The sequence below is a fragment of the Cloeon dipterum genome, chromosome 3 (assembly GCF_949628265.1).
Source record: "Cloeon dipterum chromosome 3, ieCloDipt1.1, whole genome shotgun sequence".
Taxonomy (NCBI): domain Eukaryota; kingdom Metazoa; phylum Arthropoda; class Insecta; order Ephemeroptera; family Baetidae; genus Cloeon; species Cloeon dipterum.
Genome location: NC_088788.1, coordinates 11200920 through 11218997, shown reverse-complemented (window position 1 = coordinate 11218997; position 18078 = coordinate 11200920). Strand labels below are relative to the sequence as shown.

Genomic DNA, 18078 nt, shown 5'->3' with positions numbered 1-18078 from the left:
GGGCGTAAAATGCAAATATTCTGCTGAATGAGATGCATGGGGAGAGAAAGAAAATTTGGCGACGGCAGTACGTCACAGAAAGCACGCGTTTTGAATGCAACAACAAACGAGTCTGGTTTGCAACGCGTGGTTGACGGTGGGCGCTCTCTCTTTCTTCGGAGGCAGCCTTGGCCGTGGCTGGCGCAGAGAAAGCTGCGAGCTGCATCATCAGTGGGGACTGACTACAATGCCTAGCACACGCGAGTTTAAATTTTAATCTGGATATGGCGGGGAGGCGACAGCGAAATGAAGGAAAATTCTCCCGGTGTGTGGTGTGGTGCCGCGATCGAGTTAACAGTCGCTGCTGCTTTGTTGTTGTTGCCGGGAGAAAGAGCGAGCAGTCGCGAGAAAGAGAGGAGAGGGTTACCTGAACCGTCGGCCCGTCTCACTTTAGTTTCCCTGCGGTGTCGGTCGGCCCAGCACACCTGACCAACACACCTGTGCGAGGAGCTAGACGAACGAACACCCCTTTAGGCCCGCCACCGATGAGCCAGAGCCGACCGCCAGCCGCCGAGTCTCTCCCAGCTGCCTGCTTCCATTCATGGATCAACGCCGGTGTTTTTTATAAGAAACTACCCCTGGTCCAATTTTGAACAACCCCTAAGACCCATTTCGCACGAATATGTCCCAGGACCACCCGCAGGAGACAAGTCAGAAGCCCTCATCGTCATCATGCACCAGAAGGTAGGCTGTGGTTGTGGTTTTCAATTAATTAATTAAAAAAAATACAAACTGAACAATCAAAACGTTAATGTATGGCAAGTTTTGTTTTTATAAATTAAAAATCGGAGTTATGCAAGTCTAATAATTTATTGGAGTGACTCTGTTGAATTATGCAACGTTATCAAGCATTGTAATGACATTATTACAACGGAATTGCCCGCTTCTTTAATATGGTTTTTACAACGTTGCTGCAAATCATCGCTGGCAGTTTTTATGCATGTTTGGCTGACTGACTCATCCGCGGCTCCTCTTTTGTGCTGGTCACGGCAACGAACGGATTGGGAGAAAACGCTATGCAAATTGTACAGTTTCATACTTTCACAGCCTAGCCTGTAATTATTTCGCTTTTTGAACGAGACTTTAAAGTAAAGACCTGCATTTAGAAAATCTTTTCTCGTGCATGCAATTAGAAATTTAAAAGTGTTCAAAGTTTGAGAGATTGAAAAGGGCCAAATATAATTGACTTCCGCCGGTGTGAACAAAATTTTCCCGACGCACGCTGTCTATAAAGAAATGACAAATTTATTGCAAAATGCATCAACACGTTGTTCTGTGTGGGAAGAGCGCATCCGAAACTGTTAAGGTCGTGGGATATATAGCGGTTCAGCTATGTAATTTACCGAAAAAAAAAAATCGCTGCTTTTGCATGTGTTCACCACGCACGGAGCTAATTGCCAAACTCGTTTTCGCGTGTTGTTGCGACCTTTACCCACTAAAGTCGTGAAGAGCAGCTACGATATTCAAAGCGTGCAATTAGCGATGTAAAAGTGCAACTTGATTTATTCGCACATCCTTAATTTGTCACCTTCTCTCTTTGCCGCGTGGGAATTCACTGTTCTTGGTGCATTATTTTTCATACATTTTTACTTTTAGTTTCTTTTCCCACACTTGAGCTCGGTAAACAGTGCCAAGGAGCTGTAAAATTGCTTTTAGTGCGTTTTCATCCTTACGATTCACTCTTTCTTTTTAAAGCTTTATTGCAGAGGCGGTGCCCGCATTACTAGTCATTTGTCAGTTCGGCGTATCTATATTTGTTCCACTTTGAGAATGAGAGTGCGAGTGTTGGCACGGTGCATATACGCGTATATACATCCAGCTGGGTCTCGTCGATGTAGGCCCATCTGACTGAGAGAAAGGTTACTCCGCTCGCGAGAGCACAAAAAACATTACATTTTAATATGCGCGCGGCAGCAAGAGAGAGAGAGAGAGAAAGAGAGCTCATGCTTTTTCCTCACTTGTGCTTTTCGCTTCTGCGAGAGAGCAAAAAAGGAAACAACAATAACACAGCGGCGGCGCCTGATTTATGGCTGCACCTTTTGTTCCTTAATTGCGGTTGCCTACTCAAACATCACGCCCGCTGCGCTGCGTGATGCACTCTTGGATTTATTATATTTTACATTCGATACGCGGATCAGATGAGAACTGACTGAGAGAGCGTGCCTCGCGGTCTCCTCTCTTTCCTAGCACGAGATGCATTTTATTGCACTCCGCTGCACCCTCAGGTGCATCTGCCTCTCTCAAGGACATTTCAAGGCTAAAAAATAATTTCGTTGGCATCCGATTAATGTTCATTTACATATCAAAAAGCTAAGTGACTTGACATTCGGCTTTTATCACTGCGTCCTCCAGGCAGGGTTAATGTTCCTCTTTTCGTTATAGATGAAATACCAATTAAAAACACGAGAAGTGCATCTTTTCTGCAGTGCAATTAAATTTGACCGCAATATTGCGTGAGCAGTGTTGTGAGGCACTTCTTGTGGTTGCAGGCGAAATTCAAAGTGTCCCGCGGGTAACACCTATAATCACAATTTCCGGCCTCTAATCACTCTTGTGTAAAAAAGCTGCTTACCACGCGTGTGAAGAAGTCCCATCCATTCTTTGAAAAACGCAATGCAGCACAACAAATTAATCCCTAATTATAAAACGACTGTTCTAAGTCCAACCAATTCAGAAGAATTATCAGCTGGTGCTCGCTCAGTTATCACATGGCAAAAGAATGCATACAAAATCACAAAAAATAATTTTGCAGGATAAAATATCAATGATCCATTTTATAACTCGCTTATTTTCACCTCATTTTTGTCGCTGAGTTTTTTTTAAATCACGAGGTACCAGGTTCAACAGTGTTGTTTGCACAAACTTAAAAGTTTTGAGTAAAATATTGTATATATATTACAGGATAAAGTTCACTCGCAAAATAACTCGAATTCAATAAAATAAATCCATAAATTGCATCAACAGACATAAATCAGACGAAGTGAAAATTAAAATTTGCAATAGTTTCTAATCCTGAAGAAGCCTGAACCTTTGACAGCCAAATGATGACCGATTATGTGCCTCTATGTAATTTCACCGTGGCAGGGATTAATTATCTGCTATAGTTCATGACCAAATAAACATCTCAATCTATGAGCACAAAACAAGCAATAAAACGGAATTGCCGCGTGCACTTCCCAACAACAGCAATTATGCTCGTTGAGAATAATATAATTTTTATGGTAGTGATGCTTTTAGTATTCTCCGAGAGTGTTTGCTGCGTTTTATCATCACTTTTCAATGTTGCAAGAGCGGCGTGGAAGTGATACTAATAATATACGAGAGCGCGCGCGCGTTTCCCTTTTCAAACCGACGGCACCGAGAACATGCAACGCACAGTAGAAAATGATGAGAAACCGAATTGTGGCCCGCAGGCAGAATGAGAAAAGAGATTCGCCTTATCCTCTCCGAGTTTGATGTGAAAGTGGTGGCATTAAATGATGCCTCTTGCCTGGCTGCTACCGCGCTCGCACCGCTGTCGAGCCGTAATCTAATATATTTCGGGGTTTCACTCTCTTTTCCCCGAAAATTAACAGCCAGCCGGCAGATGATACACTTTTACTTATATTTATATCCTCTCTCACGTCGTCATTCGGTTACGAAAATGTGCGCCGCCGCGCTCGTGCCTGACAATTGAAACTGCCTGTTAATCGTTTTCTATCTTCGCCACTGCTTCTCTCCGATGAAAAAGTTTTTAATGCCCTTTCTTCGATGAAAACTCGCTCGACTCCTGCGTGCTCTGCTCGTTTGAGAGCGATCACCTTTTCGAGCTGCTTGGACTTTCCATTGCTTTCAATGCTTTCATCGTAAAGTGAATCGTTCACTCTCTTTGTGACTTTTATATTTTGTTCTTATAGCCGCACCAGCCATAAAAATCCTCACGAATAGGCTGTTAAAAAATCATCAATTATTTTTAGCAGCTTCAAAACGAAAAATGTTAATAATTTCCTAAAAATTTAACGAGTCTGTTCAATGCAAGACAATAAAACCTGTACTTTGCACGGCTAGACAAAAAACATGATGGAAATATTTAAAAAAAATTAGGCATACAAATGGCTTTCATGGAAAGGAATTAAGGCTTTTGAAGTTTAATTTCTTTATTTGTTTATTGACCGCCAACGGCGTACAACTATTTTCAGCATTTGTGTGAGGCTGCTTTGGATAATGCCATAGGTTTTGTCGGACAATCAAGAAGGTGGTACATACTATACAGATCATCATTACAGAATCTACACTTGCATTTATCAGTAACATCAAGGTGAAAACAAGTATTTTTGCAAACAAGAAAATGATAACCATGACAAGAATACATTGTTAACATGGAACGATCTTTACAATTTGGTTTTTTCCCAATCGGTATTTTGAAGTTAAAAATAATTCAAATCCATTTTGAATTCAATAATTTGACGTGGTTCTTAGACGAAAGTCTAAATAAATTAGATTCTAAACCATTTTTTATTGCGGATCAGCAGAGCAATTATGCCCCTTACATTCCCACATCAAAATTTACGCCAATCAGTGACATTCAAAATTTGAAATTTTATACAATGGGGAAAGTTGCTGTCCACGTTTCCCGTCGAAAATGTACCTAATGAGGATATTTAGCAATATCTGCGCCGCGCTCAACTAGCAAAACACATCAGAGTAGTCGAAATGGGGCAAAATCAACACTTTGACCAGTTCAATTCTTATTTTTTCGGGGGTCACATTCCAAAATTGCTAAAGTTTTTAACACGCAAAGAAAATACCTTTTAAAAATTTATGAGAAAATTAGATATTTCAACACGCAACTTTTTGGACCTCTTAATTTCGATTAAAATCAGAGCGTTTTGCTAATTGTCAGATGCAAAAGCCTGAGAAATATTGGAAAGGTAAATAGAAACCAGGCAAATAGACCGTTGATAAACATATTAATACATTTTTTACTGTTTTGAGCAGATTAGAAAATTGAGAAAATTACGTCTATGATATCGAGATGAAATTTGCCCTAATTGGAAGCTAATAAATCTTCAATTGTAGTTCAACTGTTTTTTACACGAATCGAACATTGTTTTGGTCAGAATTGTTGGAAAGAAATTGAACATACATTGTCATTTAAAGATTAATCTATCAAAACAAGAGTTGTGACTGCAATTTAGAAATCTCCTGAGATTAAATTATCGGAAACAATATCCTCTCCAAGTGATATATATCGGACATGAAGTATCATAATGTGCAAAACGTGTCGATGCAATTACGAAGATGAGCTCGATTTTATTTGAAGTGCGTGCTGGCGAGAGCCATTTAAAAAATTGGACATCTTGATCCACGCCAATTCTGCTGCATTTTATACATCAGCAGGCGAGCAACCGAGTGAGCTCTGCTTTCCTCTTCCACACTTAACTAATTGTGCCGTGTGTGTGTGTGTGTGTGTGTGTGTGGAAGTCGATGGGAATTATGCCGGCATCGTGACATACCGGTGTGAAAAACCGCAATCACAATTTCCATCTTATTCTCTCACCGTGGCAAGATTAATGAATGATAATCATTCTTATTACCGAATGAATAAAACGAGGCTCGCGGGAACCTTTGTCCTTTGTCGTTAGGAAAAATACGATCTGATTTGCAAGAGTGAAAACGAAACTGCGTGCGCGGCGCATAATGCAGCTCGGAATTTGCTTTTATTTAATTGTATGCACGGCGAATTTGATGGAAAATCTTTCGTCTGCGCGCAGTGAAATGTGACTATTTTTGTCTCGGTTAGAGAGCTGAATGCTGGGCTACTTGCGTCTTTTACTTTTCACATTCATTACAGTCTTTCTCTCGCTCCTTTACATTCTCTCTAATCTGGAGCCGCGCCGCCGTCACTCGCTCTCTGCACTTATGCATGAGTACTCTAAGAGCAGTCGCCGCCGCCGCTGCTTTTCATCCTTTGTACGCCAGTTTTCACATTCAACGGCCACGAGGTACAAAGAAAAGTGACACTCCGTGAAGAAAACACGCGCAAAGGCTAATAATAATAATTATTACTGTGTGTGTAACGAATCTGGCCGAGGAGGAAAGTTGTAGAGGACGTGCGTTATGCGGCAGCGTCTCATTACTTTCAACGGCCGGTGGTTGTGTCATTTTTTCACATTAGTGACATTCAAATGAGACTTTTGTAATACATTTCCACGGGCTCGTAGCAACGGCAGACTTAATGGCCAGCATTATTCCAATTTATGAGAATCCTTGGTGCGCTCTTCAAATTACGTCCGCATCCTCATCCTGTAACCTTTTAACAATGAATTTTTACATTAGAATTTTCTATCCTATTATATTTTCTAATGACTATTTAGAAGGAAATTGAATGCACTTAATTCTTTAATTTATAATTATATGTATTGTCATGTAGATTATTCGTTTTCTCCGCGGCTTCCACATCATTGCATAGAAATTTCTATTTTTATTGTTGTAGCAAGCTCGTTTCCAAAAATAGAAAACCATCTATGAATACATTTGAAAATAATTAATGCTTCAAGGTTTCTCTAAGAGACTATTATGCAAATGCAAAAAAAGGTTACCTTCACCAAATAAATTTTATTTCTTTGTCACTGCATGATTAGGCGTAAGTAACGATGTCAATCGCATTTACAAATGTCAAATCTCTAAATTTTCCCAGAGCTGATGAAACTTTTCTGCGAACATTTAAACATGAATTGTTAAGGACAACAAAACAAAAATACTTTTTACTTTCGAAATTTTGGGACTTTCCCGTTTAACTCGGAAATTGCACAATGTTTCTCAGAAGGCCATAAGAGGACATAATTTTGTACGCACTTTCGTTTCAACTGGATCAAGGCGAAAATCCCGCCTACTGAAAACGATGAGCATTATTTTATTGTTTGACAAAAACACAAACAGTTAGGAAATCCGGAGTAAAAAATCCTGAGATTGAAACAAAAGAGAGTTTTGTGCTCGATAAATCATTCATCATCACGAAGGAGAGTTTGAACACGAAAGCTGAAAAGCGGTTCCGGTGCTCTCTGTGACTTTTGAGCAGATATATTCGTGATGTCACTTTCTTCGCCAGCTGTCACGCCCCAGATAGACACACGATCATTGTCTGCCGTCAGTTACTTCAGAATGCGTGTATTCAAATCAGGATAAAAATGACTCTGCCTTCACTGCCGACCTACATAAACTTGAGCTTTGACTCGAATGAAAAGTGCATCAAATTCCAACGCAAAAGTGACAATAAAAGATTCTTGCCGGGGGATTCAGAGCTATTTTTGTACCATTTATTATTATCTCGAATTCGTGATGCAACTGTGAAAAATATTATCGCCTTGGGCGCTGGCTTAAAAGAATTTCATCGATCGTGCGAATTCTATTTTTGAACAAGGCTTTTAACGTTAATTATCTCACACTTCGTTTTGTTCATAATAAACAATCGTGAATAAGTACTGAAACATTTCGTGACAATTTGTTCTTAACAGACTCTCGAATCTAATGGCTCTTGAATTCTAGGAAGTGTAGCTCTTTGATGTGGACCGTGTATTTATGGCAATTTAGCTGCTATGTATAGCGCTAATTATCAGAGATTGATGAAAACATATTTACTTTATAACAAGCTTCAATTTTCAAATATTTTCCTTTAGTCAGTGTTTAGAGATCAAAATCTAATTTCAAAATGAATTATCATACAAAAACCTTGAAACAAGAAAAATAGGAAAATTTATTTACAGACTCAAGGATGATAAAAATCGCCTGAACTAATTTTCTGAAATATTTCAAAGCTATTTTTTATGAGACCAACCATGCTGGTCATATTATTCTTATTAAAGAAGAAAATAGCTTGTTTTGTTTCTTGATCAAAGAATATTTAGTTGAAAATAGCGAAATTTAATAAATGAAATTGCCCTAATTAAATTCTGGATTGTTGCACTCTGAAAGGAAATTTAACACACCAGGTTTGCTTGAAACTTTTAAGGATTTTATCTCTACATCCATAAGAGCAGCTAAGCTGACCCAGCCTAATTCTATTATTTTTTTCTGTTATTGGCATGATTAAAATGAATTAGAGTAGATAGTGTCTTTAATATTGTTAAATATTTTCGAAACATTTTTCATCCCATTTAATTTCAATGAACTCTTCAAAGATAAAACCTCAATGTTCAACTCTTTGGTATTCATTTCAATTATGGCAAAAAATTGCAGCCTGCTTAGAAAACTGAAAATTAGATGAAGTCAAATTTGGACAATGTTTCCGATTTAAATACATAATTTTTGTCCGTCCGTTCTTATTTAAAAAGATAGTACTCTTGCTCTGAGAAATGCAGTTAAAACATTCTGAAAGTGTAAGTGCACCGAGATTTTTGACCCAGATAAGTCAGCATCTAGATTTAATTGCCGCAAGACGAACCAACTTTCGTAGACGAGAAAAGTGCCGCCTGCTCGCGCGGATTACGCATAGCTAATTTATCCTGGCCGCCAACTGGATTGGCGGGCGCAACATTTACTATCGTAATCATCTGCCGCTCGTCGTCTAGAGTGAGAGTAAAAGCAAAAGCGATGATGGCTATCGCGTATATATACTCACAATCAGGGATGAGCACCTTCTATGTGTAAACGCGCGCATTACTTTCTCTCCTCTCGGACCAACGACCAGCTGGTCACGTGACAACAACACCGACTTTCACACTGACCGTGACCCTCACTCTTTTCAGCAATATAATCAATAGAGCCAAGGTGCTCACGGTCGCACCTGCGAGAGATGTTGTCATCGCGCCAATCACTCTCTTCTCCGCACGCTCAAACTTTCTATCGCCGCTGATTTCTGCTCTCCTGCGCGAAACAGCCGGGTTTCGTATTTATGCTTAATTAATTGCCTTCACTCTCGTATCTAGAAGGCGCGAGGAAAAAAATAAAAAGAAATGCTCCACTAGTGAAACGTCAACGCGCTCCAAAGGGTAAAAGTTGTCTCTCGGTTTATCAAAAATTCTTTGCCGCCTCTCTGCTCGGAATTTATCGCCTTTTTTCATTTTAATTAGCCGTGAAATCACAGCCTACACGTGAATTGTGGCGGCTGTAGTAATTACACGAGTTAGATCTGAAAAGAAAAGTGAAATTCTGGTTACGGCTGGCACGAAGTAAATTGATAAACCACAAAAATCCCTCGGAGAGTTATAATGCGTTTCGTAATTATCTTTCCCTTTCTGGCTAGTAATTACCGCCGTTGCAATAAATGAATTTGAGCTATGCCCATCGAGCATTAAATACTACAATAGAATGCGCCTCACATATCCAATTTACTTCACAAGGCGATCAATCACCCTTCAAAGGAGGAAAAAAATTTAGAAAATAGAGGGATTTTTCTAATTGTGATTTCAGCGTAGCAACTTATTATCTCGTAAACGAGTTCCCATAAATTTCGACGAGGAAAAATCGAATTGTAAAAGCCTTTTTCCTTTTTTTCACCTGGTGTGCAAGCCCAATTGCGCGTTTCACGGTCAGGCAAGTTCAAAGACACGCGCTTAAGAGTTAAGAGATGAGCATTTGAATCATGATCCTCCGTTCACGTGCACTCCAAGCATGTTTTGCATTTTTATTTTCCACGAATCAGCACATTTTGAAACGGCGCGTGATCTCGCAGTAATGAGCCGCTCGTTTTGCAAACTGCTTTTTTCCAGACATGATCTTCTCTTGTTGCGAGGAGTTTTTCCTACAAGTTGTTTACTCTTGTAAGTGCATCCATCCTGCAACATGACATCTATTAGCCCTTTTTATAGAAAAAATGGCATGCTGCAGATTTTTTTGCTTTAGGATTTAGGAACGCAGAAAAATGCAACTGACAATGAAATCAAGAAAGAGAAAAGTTACTTTAAAAAATGTAATATCGTAAATAGGTTTTTTGTGCGGCATATTATGTAATAAAATATTTCTCTCTCGTTCTCGCACTGGAGAGCAGCTTTTCAATGACCAGAAATTTTCTCACTCATCAAGGGATTGGAGAATTTACAGTCTAATTCCAGGAATTTGAAGGTTTTTTTTATTTTCTAACACAGAAACTAATTTTTTTTAGTTGGGTAATTTTTGTTTTGTTGTGTACATCTTCTTTTGAATTATATCTATTTTGCAACAAACCTGTCAAGTCTTAAAACAATAATCTTTATTAACTGTTTGTTGACAAGTTGTAGAAACAGTTTAAAGACCAATAATTTTTTCTCGTCACAGGAAAGTGTTGAGGAATACGGGTTTGATGTGATATTAATCTATCAGTATGCCCTACATTTTTGTCACTCTCGCTTCTGCTGCTGAGTTAACACAATGCGTAATTTCTCTTTTGTCGAGTTACGGGTTGATATATACGAGAGTGTCGCGAGTTGCATGCGTGTGCCATCCATCAGCGAGCGCTGCTCATTTCTCTGTTTAACGCCACTTGGTTTATTGCAATACGCTGGTAATTATTTGGATAAATATGGCCCCAATTTGCCCGTTCGAGAGTGAGAGACGGGTTCCATAAATAAATTTACACGGACAGAGAGTTGTTGGCCGCTCGGTAGCTAAATCAATAAAAACCAATGAGTTTCTCTCTAAGTATAAATGCGGCTGCATTCAAATGAGAAAAGCGTCCCAGATTTGCATAAGATGAAAGGAAAGCTTTTGTGTGCAGTGAGAAAAGGGGAAACCACGAAATACGCTTTTTAGGGAAAATGCAAAAAGTTTTTATCATTTATTTGGAGTAGTGTTAGGGTCGGTTAACAAAGCAAAAGTGTTCTTTGTTATGAGAGTACATTTAATAACGCAAGAGGATATGCAGAATCATACTTTAAAATTTCCCCAAAAAAAATCTAGCACAAGGCCACTCTGCAATCGCAAGCCCACGCATTATGCAAAAGTCCATATAGAACGGACAACCAGGAAACAACAACAACAAAACAGCGGCTGCATGTCATCAAAATTAATCGCAGCACATTATTATTGGAGCGCAGACGAGCCGAATTTCACGTAGGTAACTAACTTCTGCTAATGAGCAGAAGAAGAAAGTGAAAAAGGTGACCAGCGGGCAGTGAAACCTGCCACACAGCACACACGACAGTTAGTTTATTCAAATGTCAACTCTCCTTTCTTTCGCCAGGCGTGGCACTCGCGAAATTTTCAGAGCATGCAGCGATTTTGATACTTTTAAAATTATTTCGAATCGGAAGACGTGCTGGATGGGTTTTTCAGAAATGTCGACGAGTGGAGTAATGCACTGCTCTATGCGTGGCCCACATTCATCTCTCTCTGTATCCGTCTGGGAGAGAGAGAGTGAATGCGTCTTCGCGACCGTCGACGACTCATGAACGGTGAAAGTAAAATAACACGCGCCTCTCCACTGTAGTATGCATGCATATATCTGATAAATATAGCTACCCGTGGACACCATAAAACTCGCGATTATTACGCCGACTCATTCATTTAATGAGTGAACGGACTGTGCTTTACCGATGCAGAAAGCAACAATTTGGCTTAAAAGGTGTTCCGGGTCTGGTTCAATGAGTCATTTGCCGATTCCACTGTATTGGTTGTTGATTGGGACATGTTATCTATTTTTTAATTTTGCAAGATTAACTTTAATAATGATGATGATACAAAATTGATATAACGTCGCGCAATCCTTAACATTGCCAGGATAGAAGTAATTAGTAATTTGATTCAATTATTTATAACATACTCTCAGTGGCGCTTTAAATTTTTTTAATTAAACATAATTTCATAATGTAAGGAATTATTTACGTTTTTTTAATAATTCTCTATTAAAAATTAAAATTAAATATAACGATAAAATTTGTTTAAAATCCGTAAATCTTAATTTAAAAAATAAATATAATTAAAAATTATTTTTATAACATAATTTTTTATTTATGTTTTGCATTATTTGTTTAATGTTAGATTTAATATATGATTACCAATTTAACTTGAATGGTTTAAATAATAATTGACTGATGTTTTAAACACAGTTAACGTTCGATCGTGCAGATATTTCGAAAGAAAACTTTCTTTGACAAGATGAATCAATCGATGTGTCATTTTTTTTACTTTCTGGAAAGAATTTTGTTATGGGTATAGGAAAACAGCGACATGGTCGTTAACGTTTAAAGACAGTTTATATCAAAATTTTCTGAGTTGATCCAACTAACAAGTAACCAAGCTTTAGTTTGATCACTAGGAAAAACTATTTTAATTTTAATTGTTAATTTCCTTTTTTCGCGACAAAATTAAGTTGAGCAAAGACTATTTTTTAAAATGAAATTATTGTTAAGCCAATTCTAAATGCTCTGATAAAAAATGAACATTACCAAAATTCACTGCTTGCCAAGTTCGAAACATTTTTCCAGCAATGGAGTCCACAGTAGTTTCGAAACATTGCAGAGACAATATCACTATCTAATCGCAAATTTATCTGGAAAGGAAACTGCCCATGCGTAACATCTTTCAATCGTTAATTTTATCTAAATTTAGCGGCGTGTCCGCAAATTTATCGGAGTGTCCCTATTGCAAGAGTTGCGTAAGCCGGGCACAAATATCCTGTTGTAAAACACCTGAAGTCAAGTGTGGTGATTCGATGCATGTGTGCCAACTGGGGATTTCCCATTTCGGAGCAGGAGATCAGGCCCAGTCAGCGTTAGATAATAGTTTCCTGCGGGAGACCGAAGCAGCGTTTTCCACCTCATCATGCCGGTTGTTGTTGCAGCCGCTGCGTTTGGAAGGGAAAGTGAAAGTGCTTACTCACTCATCAAAGGGTGCTTTATTATTTCATTAATGTGTGCGGCCCAGCGAGTGGGAGTGCGCCGCCGCTCGTGCCACCAGGAATTCCACCGCCGCGCAGCCAGTCTTAGCTTTTCACTCTCGAAGAACGGACGGACACAAACTTTTGCTTTCTTCCTGTCTTTCACTCTGTGCCGAAGAAAATGTGCGCGAGTGTCGCCAGCGGAAAATCGTGTTGATTTTTTTTCGTCTATTTCCTGAGGATATTATTTGGCGGTGCTGAAAATGCTGTGAGTAATATATAGTTTCAACGCCTTTTGCGACACGAGGCAGGGTGCGTGCCTCTGAGTCGTGATCTGCTTATTTTATTATTTTTACGCGCGTTTATACTGGCTCCTCCTCCCTTCGCACACTGCTTTGTTATTATTTTTCGCGAAACACGAGAACGAGGAGGAAAATGCCGCAAATAGCTGTTACAAAGAATCGGGAGAAGGAGGAAAAACGAAATCGAAAGGGGAGTTTTCGTTGTTACGGTTCAGTTTCGAAACTGGCAGTGCGCATCTCGAGCTGATAAGAGAACAACACTGCTCTGCTCCGCTCGCCTTTTGCTTTCTGCGCGAGACTTTTGGTTTCGCGGGTCACAGCAGTTTCCTAAATAGCGCTGATCGCATCTCTGCAGAAATGTGAGTAGGAGCCAAAGGAAGACAGCTTCCTTTTGCTTTGCACTTTCACTTGCTTAACAATTGTTCAAAGAGCTCACCTTAACTCTCGTTACACCGATAGGTCAGCTTGAATACTGGTTTCTTTCCTCGTTCACTTTCATTTCATGAACGCATCAAATTTTAAAAAATATTTTAAATTATTCAAATCTCCCTAACTAAATTTTACTGAGGATTTTTTACCAAGAGGGCAGAAAATCTAGCTTTTCTTCATTTTTTATATAAATATTTGTTGGATTTGCTATAATTCTGCATTCTAGAATTTTTTCATAATCTTAAGAGTGCAGCAGAGCCTGGCTCTACAATTCAAATCTATTTTAATTTCTGACATTTTTTAACATTCGAAATTTTTTGTTGTAAACAATGGGGCAGATTTCATCTCTAACCAATTTAGTTATTTTTACAATTTATGTTTTTAGTTTTAATTTGAAATCTTCCATTCTTGTACATTAGTGGAAATCATGGCTATAGAAATCGCTAAAAATTTCTTTTTAATATTACTCTGTAAATATAGAAACGGCCACTAAATTCACTCAACCGTGAAATACAATTTTGAATACAATCCTTGATTTCTGCAATTCATCGCAGAAAAGGGAAACACTCTCGTGCACCAAATATTTAATTTGCATTTTAGAAATCCTACTTGATATTCCCAGCATTCATCATCTCGACCTGATAACTTTTAATTGAAGCTTTTTTGCTCTCTGATCAAAATCACAACAGAGAGGCAGTTGCGAAAATCATCATGATAATGCACTAGGCGAAAAAAAGGTTTTTGCTGCCCGGCTGCTGTGTGCTCATCTTATTAAATTGGCGAGTGTGTTGCTCGCGGCGCGCACAGGGATTCACACTTGGCTACCCTTGGCAAAGAAAGTGAAACCGGCGCTTACGCTCTCGCGCGGCGCTATTCACCAAGCCGCCAAACGCGATTTCACGGGCTACTTTAATAGTGCCACTCTCGGTCCATCCCATTCAATGAATGATGTGCACTGATCTTCGATCAAATTGAAATGAGGCGAAATCAGCAGCGAAACTTGCTCTCCAGTAAAGGGATTTGTTTCTTGTCTCTGTATCTTTTATCTGAGTGAGTTTGAAAGGTGAAAATGGCAGCATCAGGCAAAGGTGCTGCGACCTTTGCGGAAGGGAACGTGCGCAGTAAAATTTCTCCTCTCGCTGTTGAGTGCATCATTAGTTGATTTATTGTAAGAATTGTAATAGTTATTAGCAATTTTCTTACAAAATAAGAAATAATTAATTATATTCATAGCTAATTTTTACTTGCAAACCTTTTGTTTTTTAAGTAATTTTATAAATTTTAAGTATTTTGTATTTCAAAACATTATTTTGATTCATTTGCTAAAATTTTCAAAATGCTCCATCAAATTTTTGACTTGAATAATTGTTAAATAATTATTGTGTGCTAATTAATATAATTTAATCAGACCATGAAAATTCAGTTTTTTTACCATGCTACTCAAAGACAAAAGTTCAATAAAAAAAATGAAAAAACTAGCATCACTCGGTCAAAACTTTGATTATGAAATAAAGCTATATTTGCAAGATTTTATTTTTACTCATCAATTCCGTCCTCAAAATCTGTTTATGATTAAAACCCTCTTCAAATACAGTCCAAACAAATCTCACGGAAGGGAATTTTTGCACTGCGTAGAAAAATATGAAATCAGAGAGATAATTTGAATTTGCCCTTGCGTAGACGGCGACGCACAAAACTCCGGCGGTAACGAGCTAAATTACTATGTTTTGTTATTTGACGGCGATAAATCTGATGAATTCGACCTCGGCATGCGCACCTTTATTACCCTGCTGCGAGTACTTGCGCTGTTTGTTCACGTGGCGTGATTTTTCAATTTGCATATGCTTTTTTCGTTTGTTGAACCCTCTCCCCCCGAAGCTGGAAATGCATGCGATCTTATTTCAAAACTGGTCCTTTGTGTATGTTAATTGCCTTCCATGAGGATTGTTACAACGAGGCCGTTTCTCGGAACCGAGCGCCGACTTCTGTCCGCACGAAGCGTTACATAACTCGCATATTAAAAGCCAGCAGATTCGAACGAAAATCGTCGGGCGCGCGTAATTAATTCGCGATCGGCCGCTGCGCCGAAGATGCGCTCCGCATTTTAAGATGCAATAATCGCGGAATCCAGAAACAAGAGCAGACTGATGCAATTCCTGCAGGGTGACTCACATTGTTTCGCCAACTACGGAATAAATAAATATTCAGAGTTTTTATTTTGAAATTCTTTCAAGCCAGTCGCATGAAATTTAAATTCCAGAATAAGCTGGAAGAATTTTGTTTTCAATCAATGCCGAACTGTATTGGAGAGGAATTGCAAATTTTTAATTTTTTGAGGGAGCGAGCGCCTTAAATTCGAATTTTTGTTTTAACATGAAATTTTATGCATCACAACGATAAATCTGGTGAAAAATTTTATATGTTGGGAATTTTAATCAGTTTTGTGTGCCAAACATTCAGCGTATATATTTTGGCTATATTATGAGTGAAATATTTATTTGAGAGATATAATCTGATTTTATTGAAATATTTTTATCATTATATTTTTTATATTTTTAATCGATCGTAATCCTTTGAAAAATAAAAATATTTCTGTAATGCTATTTATATGTAGTGAGCTGTCAGTAAAATAGTTGATAGAATTGAAAGGCTTTATCTGCTGTCTAAAATGTGCTTCGTATATTTTTTTAATTTGGTCTTCATTGTTATTTTTAAATCATAATTAAAATTGCGTCCGGCTTAGGGTTTGGCACTCTTCTTACAAATAAAATTTAAAAATCACTGGACTGTGTTAATCGTTTGTCACGCTGCTCGGCGGCACATTTTTGGAAGATGTGACCCGTCATTAAAATTAAGTCGATCGCGTTTGACGAGACGGGCCCGCCATCCGTGATGACACAAATATGCAGTGCCGCGCCGGCCGCGCGAGTGGGGACTCGAAACCAGATCGAGTTTTGATCGGCATTCGCGCGGCGCATCTCGCCCAGTGTAAATCAGCGAGGAAATCGTGCGGCTCGGCGAACACGTCTGCGCGGCTCTTTCGTTTGTTTCTGTCCGCCGCGGAGCTGAACCCTGATTTGATTGTTGGCGTCGCGCAGCAAAAGGGCGGCAGGAAGAGGAAGGATGCCGGTTCGTGACCCAGGTGGCTGTCTCTTTATTCGCGAACCGGCGCAGGTATGATTGCAGCTAAGGCCGCTGGTGGCGATCATGACAACGCCAACCTATCATTGCCGCTTCGAGGTAAACTAGCGTGATCCACTATAGCATCCCTGCGTTTATTTTCGCCTAATTATTCAAGGCCGCCTCTATCGCGCGTGGGTGTTCCGCGTGCGATCGTGAGTCCGGAGTAAACGGGTTGATTTAGCACGAATTAATTTCTCGGCCCTTCCTATATATAGTTCCGTTCCGGCTTTATATATGCTAATTTCCATTATCTCCTTCACGCCCAACGACGCCACAAATGCCAAATTTCTGGATAGGCTTTCAGTGCTTTTGTTTGTCTCAGTGAAAGACTGTTATTGTTGTTAACAATCAAATGTGAAATTCTGCTTATCAAAACTGCCAAGGCTCTTGAAGTAAAAAGGATGCAAACTTGGCAACCGAAATGTGAAAGAAATTTATTTAAATTAATTTTGCAGGAAATGCAAGGAACTGAACCGTTAGTTTGCGCATTGTAAAGTACAGAGAGGAAGTGAATTATTTAAAAAAAAATCTTCTGAATAATTCGTGAGCTTCAAAGGTCATTATGATAATTATTTTATCCCCTAAAAATGCTTATTTAAACCTAGAAATTTAATTCGAGGTATTATTCGATCCTCAGCTATTTAATTTGATGAAATTCTAATTCCAAACTGAGAATGCTTAAATTTGCAAGAAAAATGATGCTAAAAATCACCTAATGCATAGAAAATATTATAGATTGCTTCACAACTTTAATTTTCATAGAGAATTTCCTACAAAATAATTAAAAATATTTATTTCTGAGCTTTCATGACAATTTTTGCACTCCAAAGTGTTTTGAAAATTACAAAAATTTTAAGATCTAAACAACCAAACCCAGGGTTTGATTTTTAATTTGTATAATTCTCAATAAAAATGAACGGTTTATCTTAAAAGACGGTTATTTTATCGTGAAAATCCCCTATTTACTTGGTTAAGCCGAGTGATTTCAATTTGGGATACGATAAAAGCCGATCCTTTCATTTATTCCTAAGAACTCCACACACTGACAGGAGCACAATGCCATTGAAGCTAAAAGCAGCCAACTGAAAAGCTCTTCTACACCGCAAAACGGAAGAGAAATTGCTTTTAGCTCCTCTCACACGCTTGTTTGCCGCAGCTCATCATTGATGCCGGTGAAAATGATAACATAATGCGCGCAGCGCGCGTTCTTTTGTCTGCAGAGTAGCACAGTAGCGTCGACGAATTCCGCCGGCGGTCATTTCGCTTTATTATAATTCTAGCCATCAAAATTGGCTCGTTTGAAGTGAAAATAATGCTGACATATTGCTTCAAAACTCGGTGACATAATGCGGG

General features: G+C 38.8%; 1 protein-coding gene across 6 annotated transcripts in view; it reads left to right on the top strand.

Moving 5' to 3' along the window:
* Positions 1 to 301: 301 nt before the first annotated feature.
* Positions 302 to 18078, top strand: part of LOC135939393 (serine proteinase stubble-like) — a 29040-nt gene continuing 11263 nt past the window's right edge. The window contains exon 1 of one of the 6 annotated variants that reach the window (XM_065483729.1): positions 302 to 723. In XM_065483729.1, the coding sequence (XP_065339801.1) occupies positions 662 to 723 (62 nt within the window). In that variant the 5' untranslated portion in view covers positions 302 to 661. Of the gene's footprint in view, positions 724 to 12921; positions 13080 to 13331; positions 13473 to 16559; positions 16783 to 18078 lie in introns of those variants that run through there. The other 5 variants (XM_065483728.1, XM_065483733.1, XM_065483730.1 and 2 more) reach the window with 5 other exon arrangements.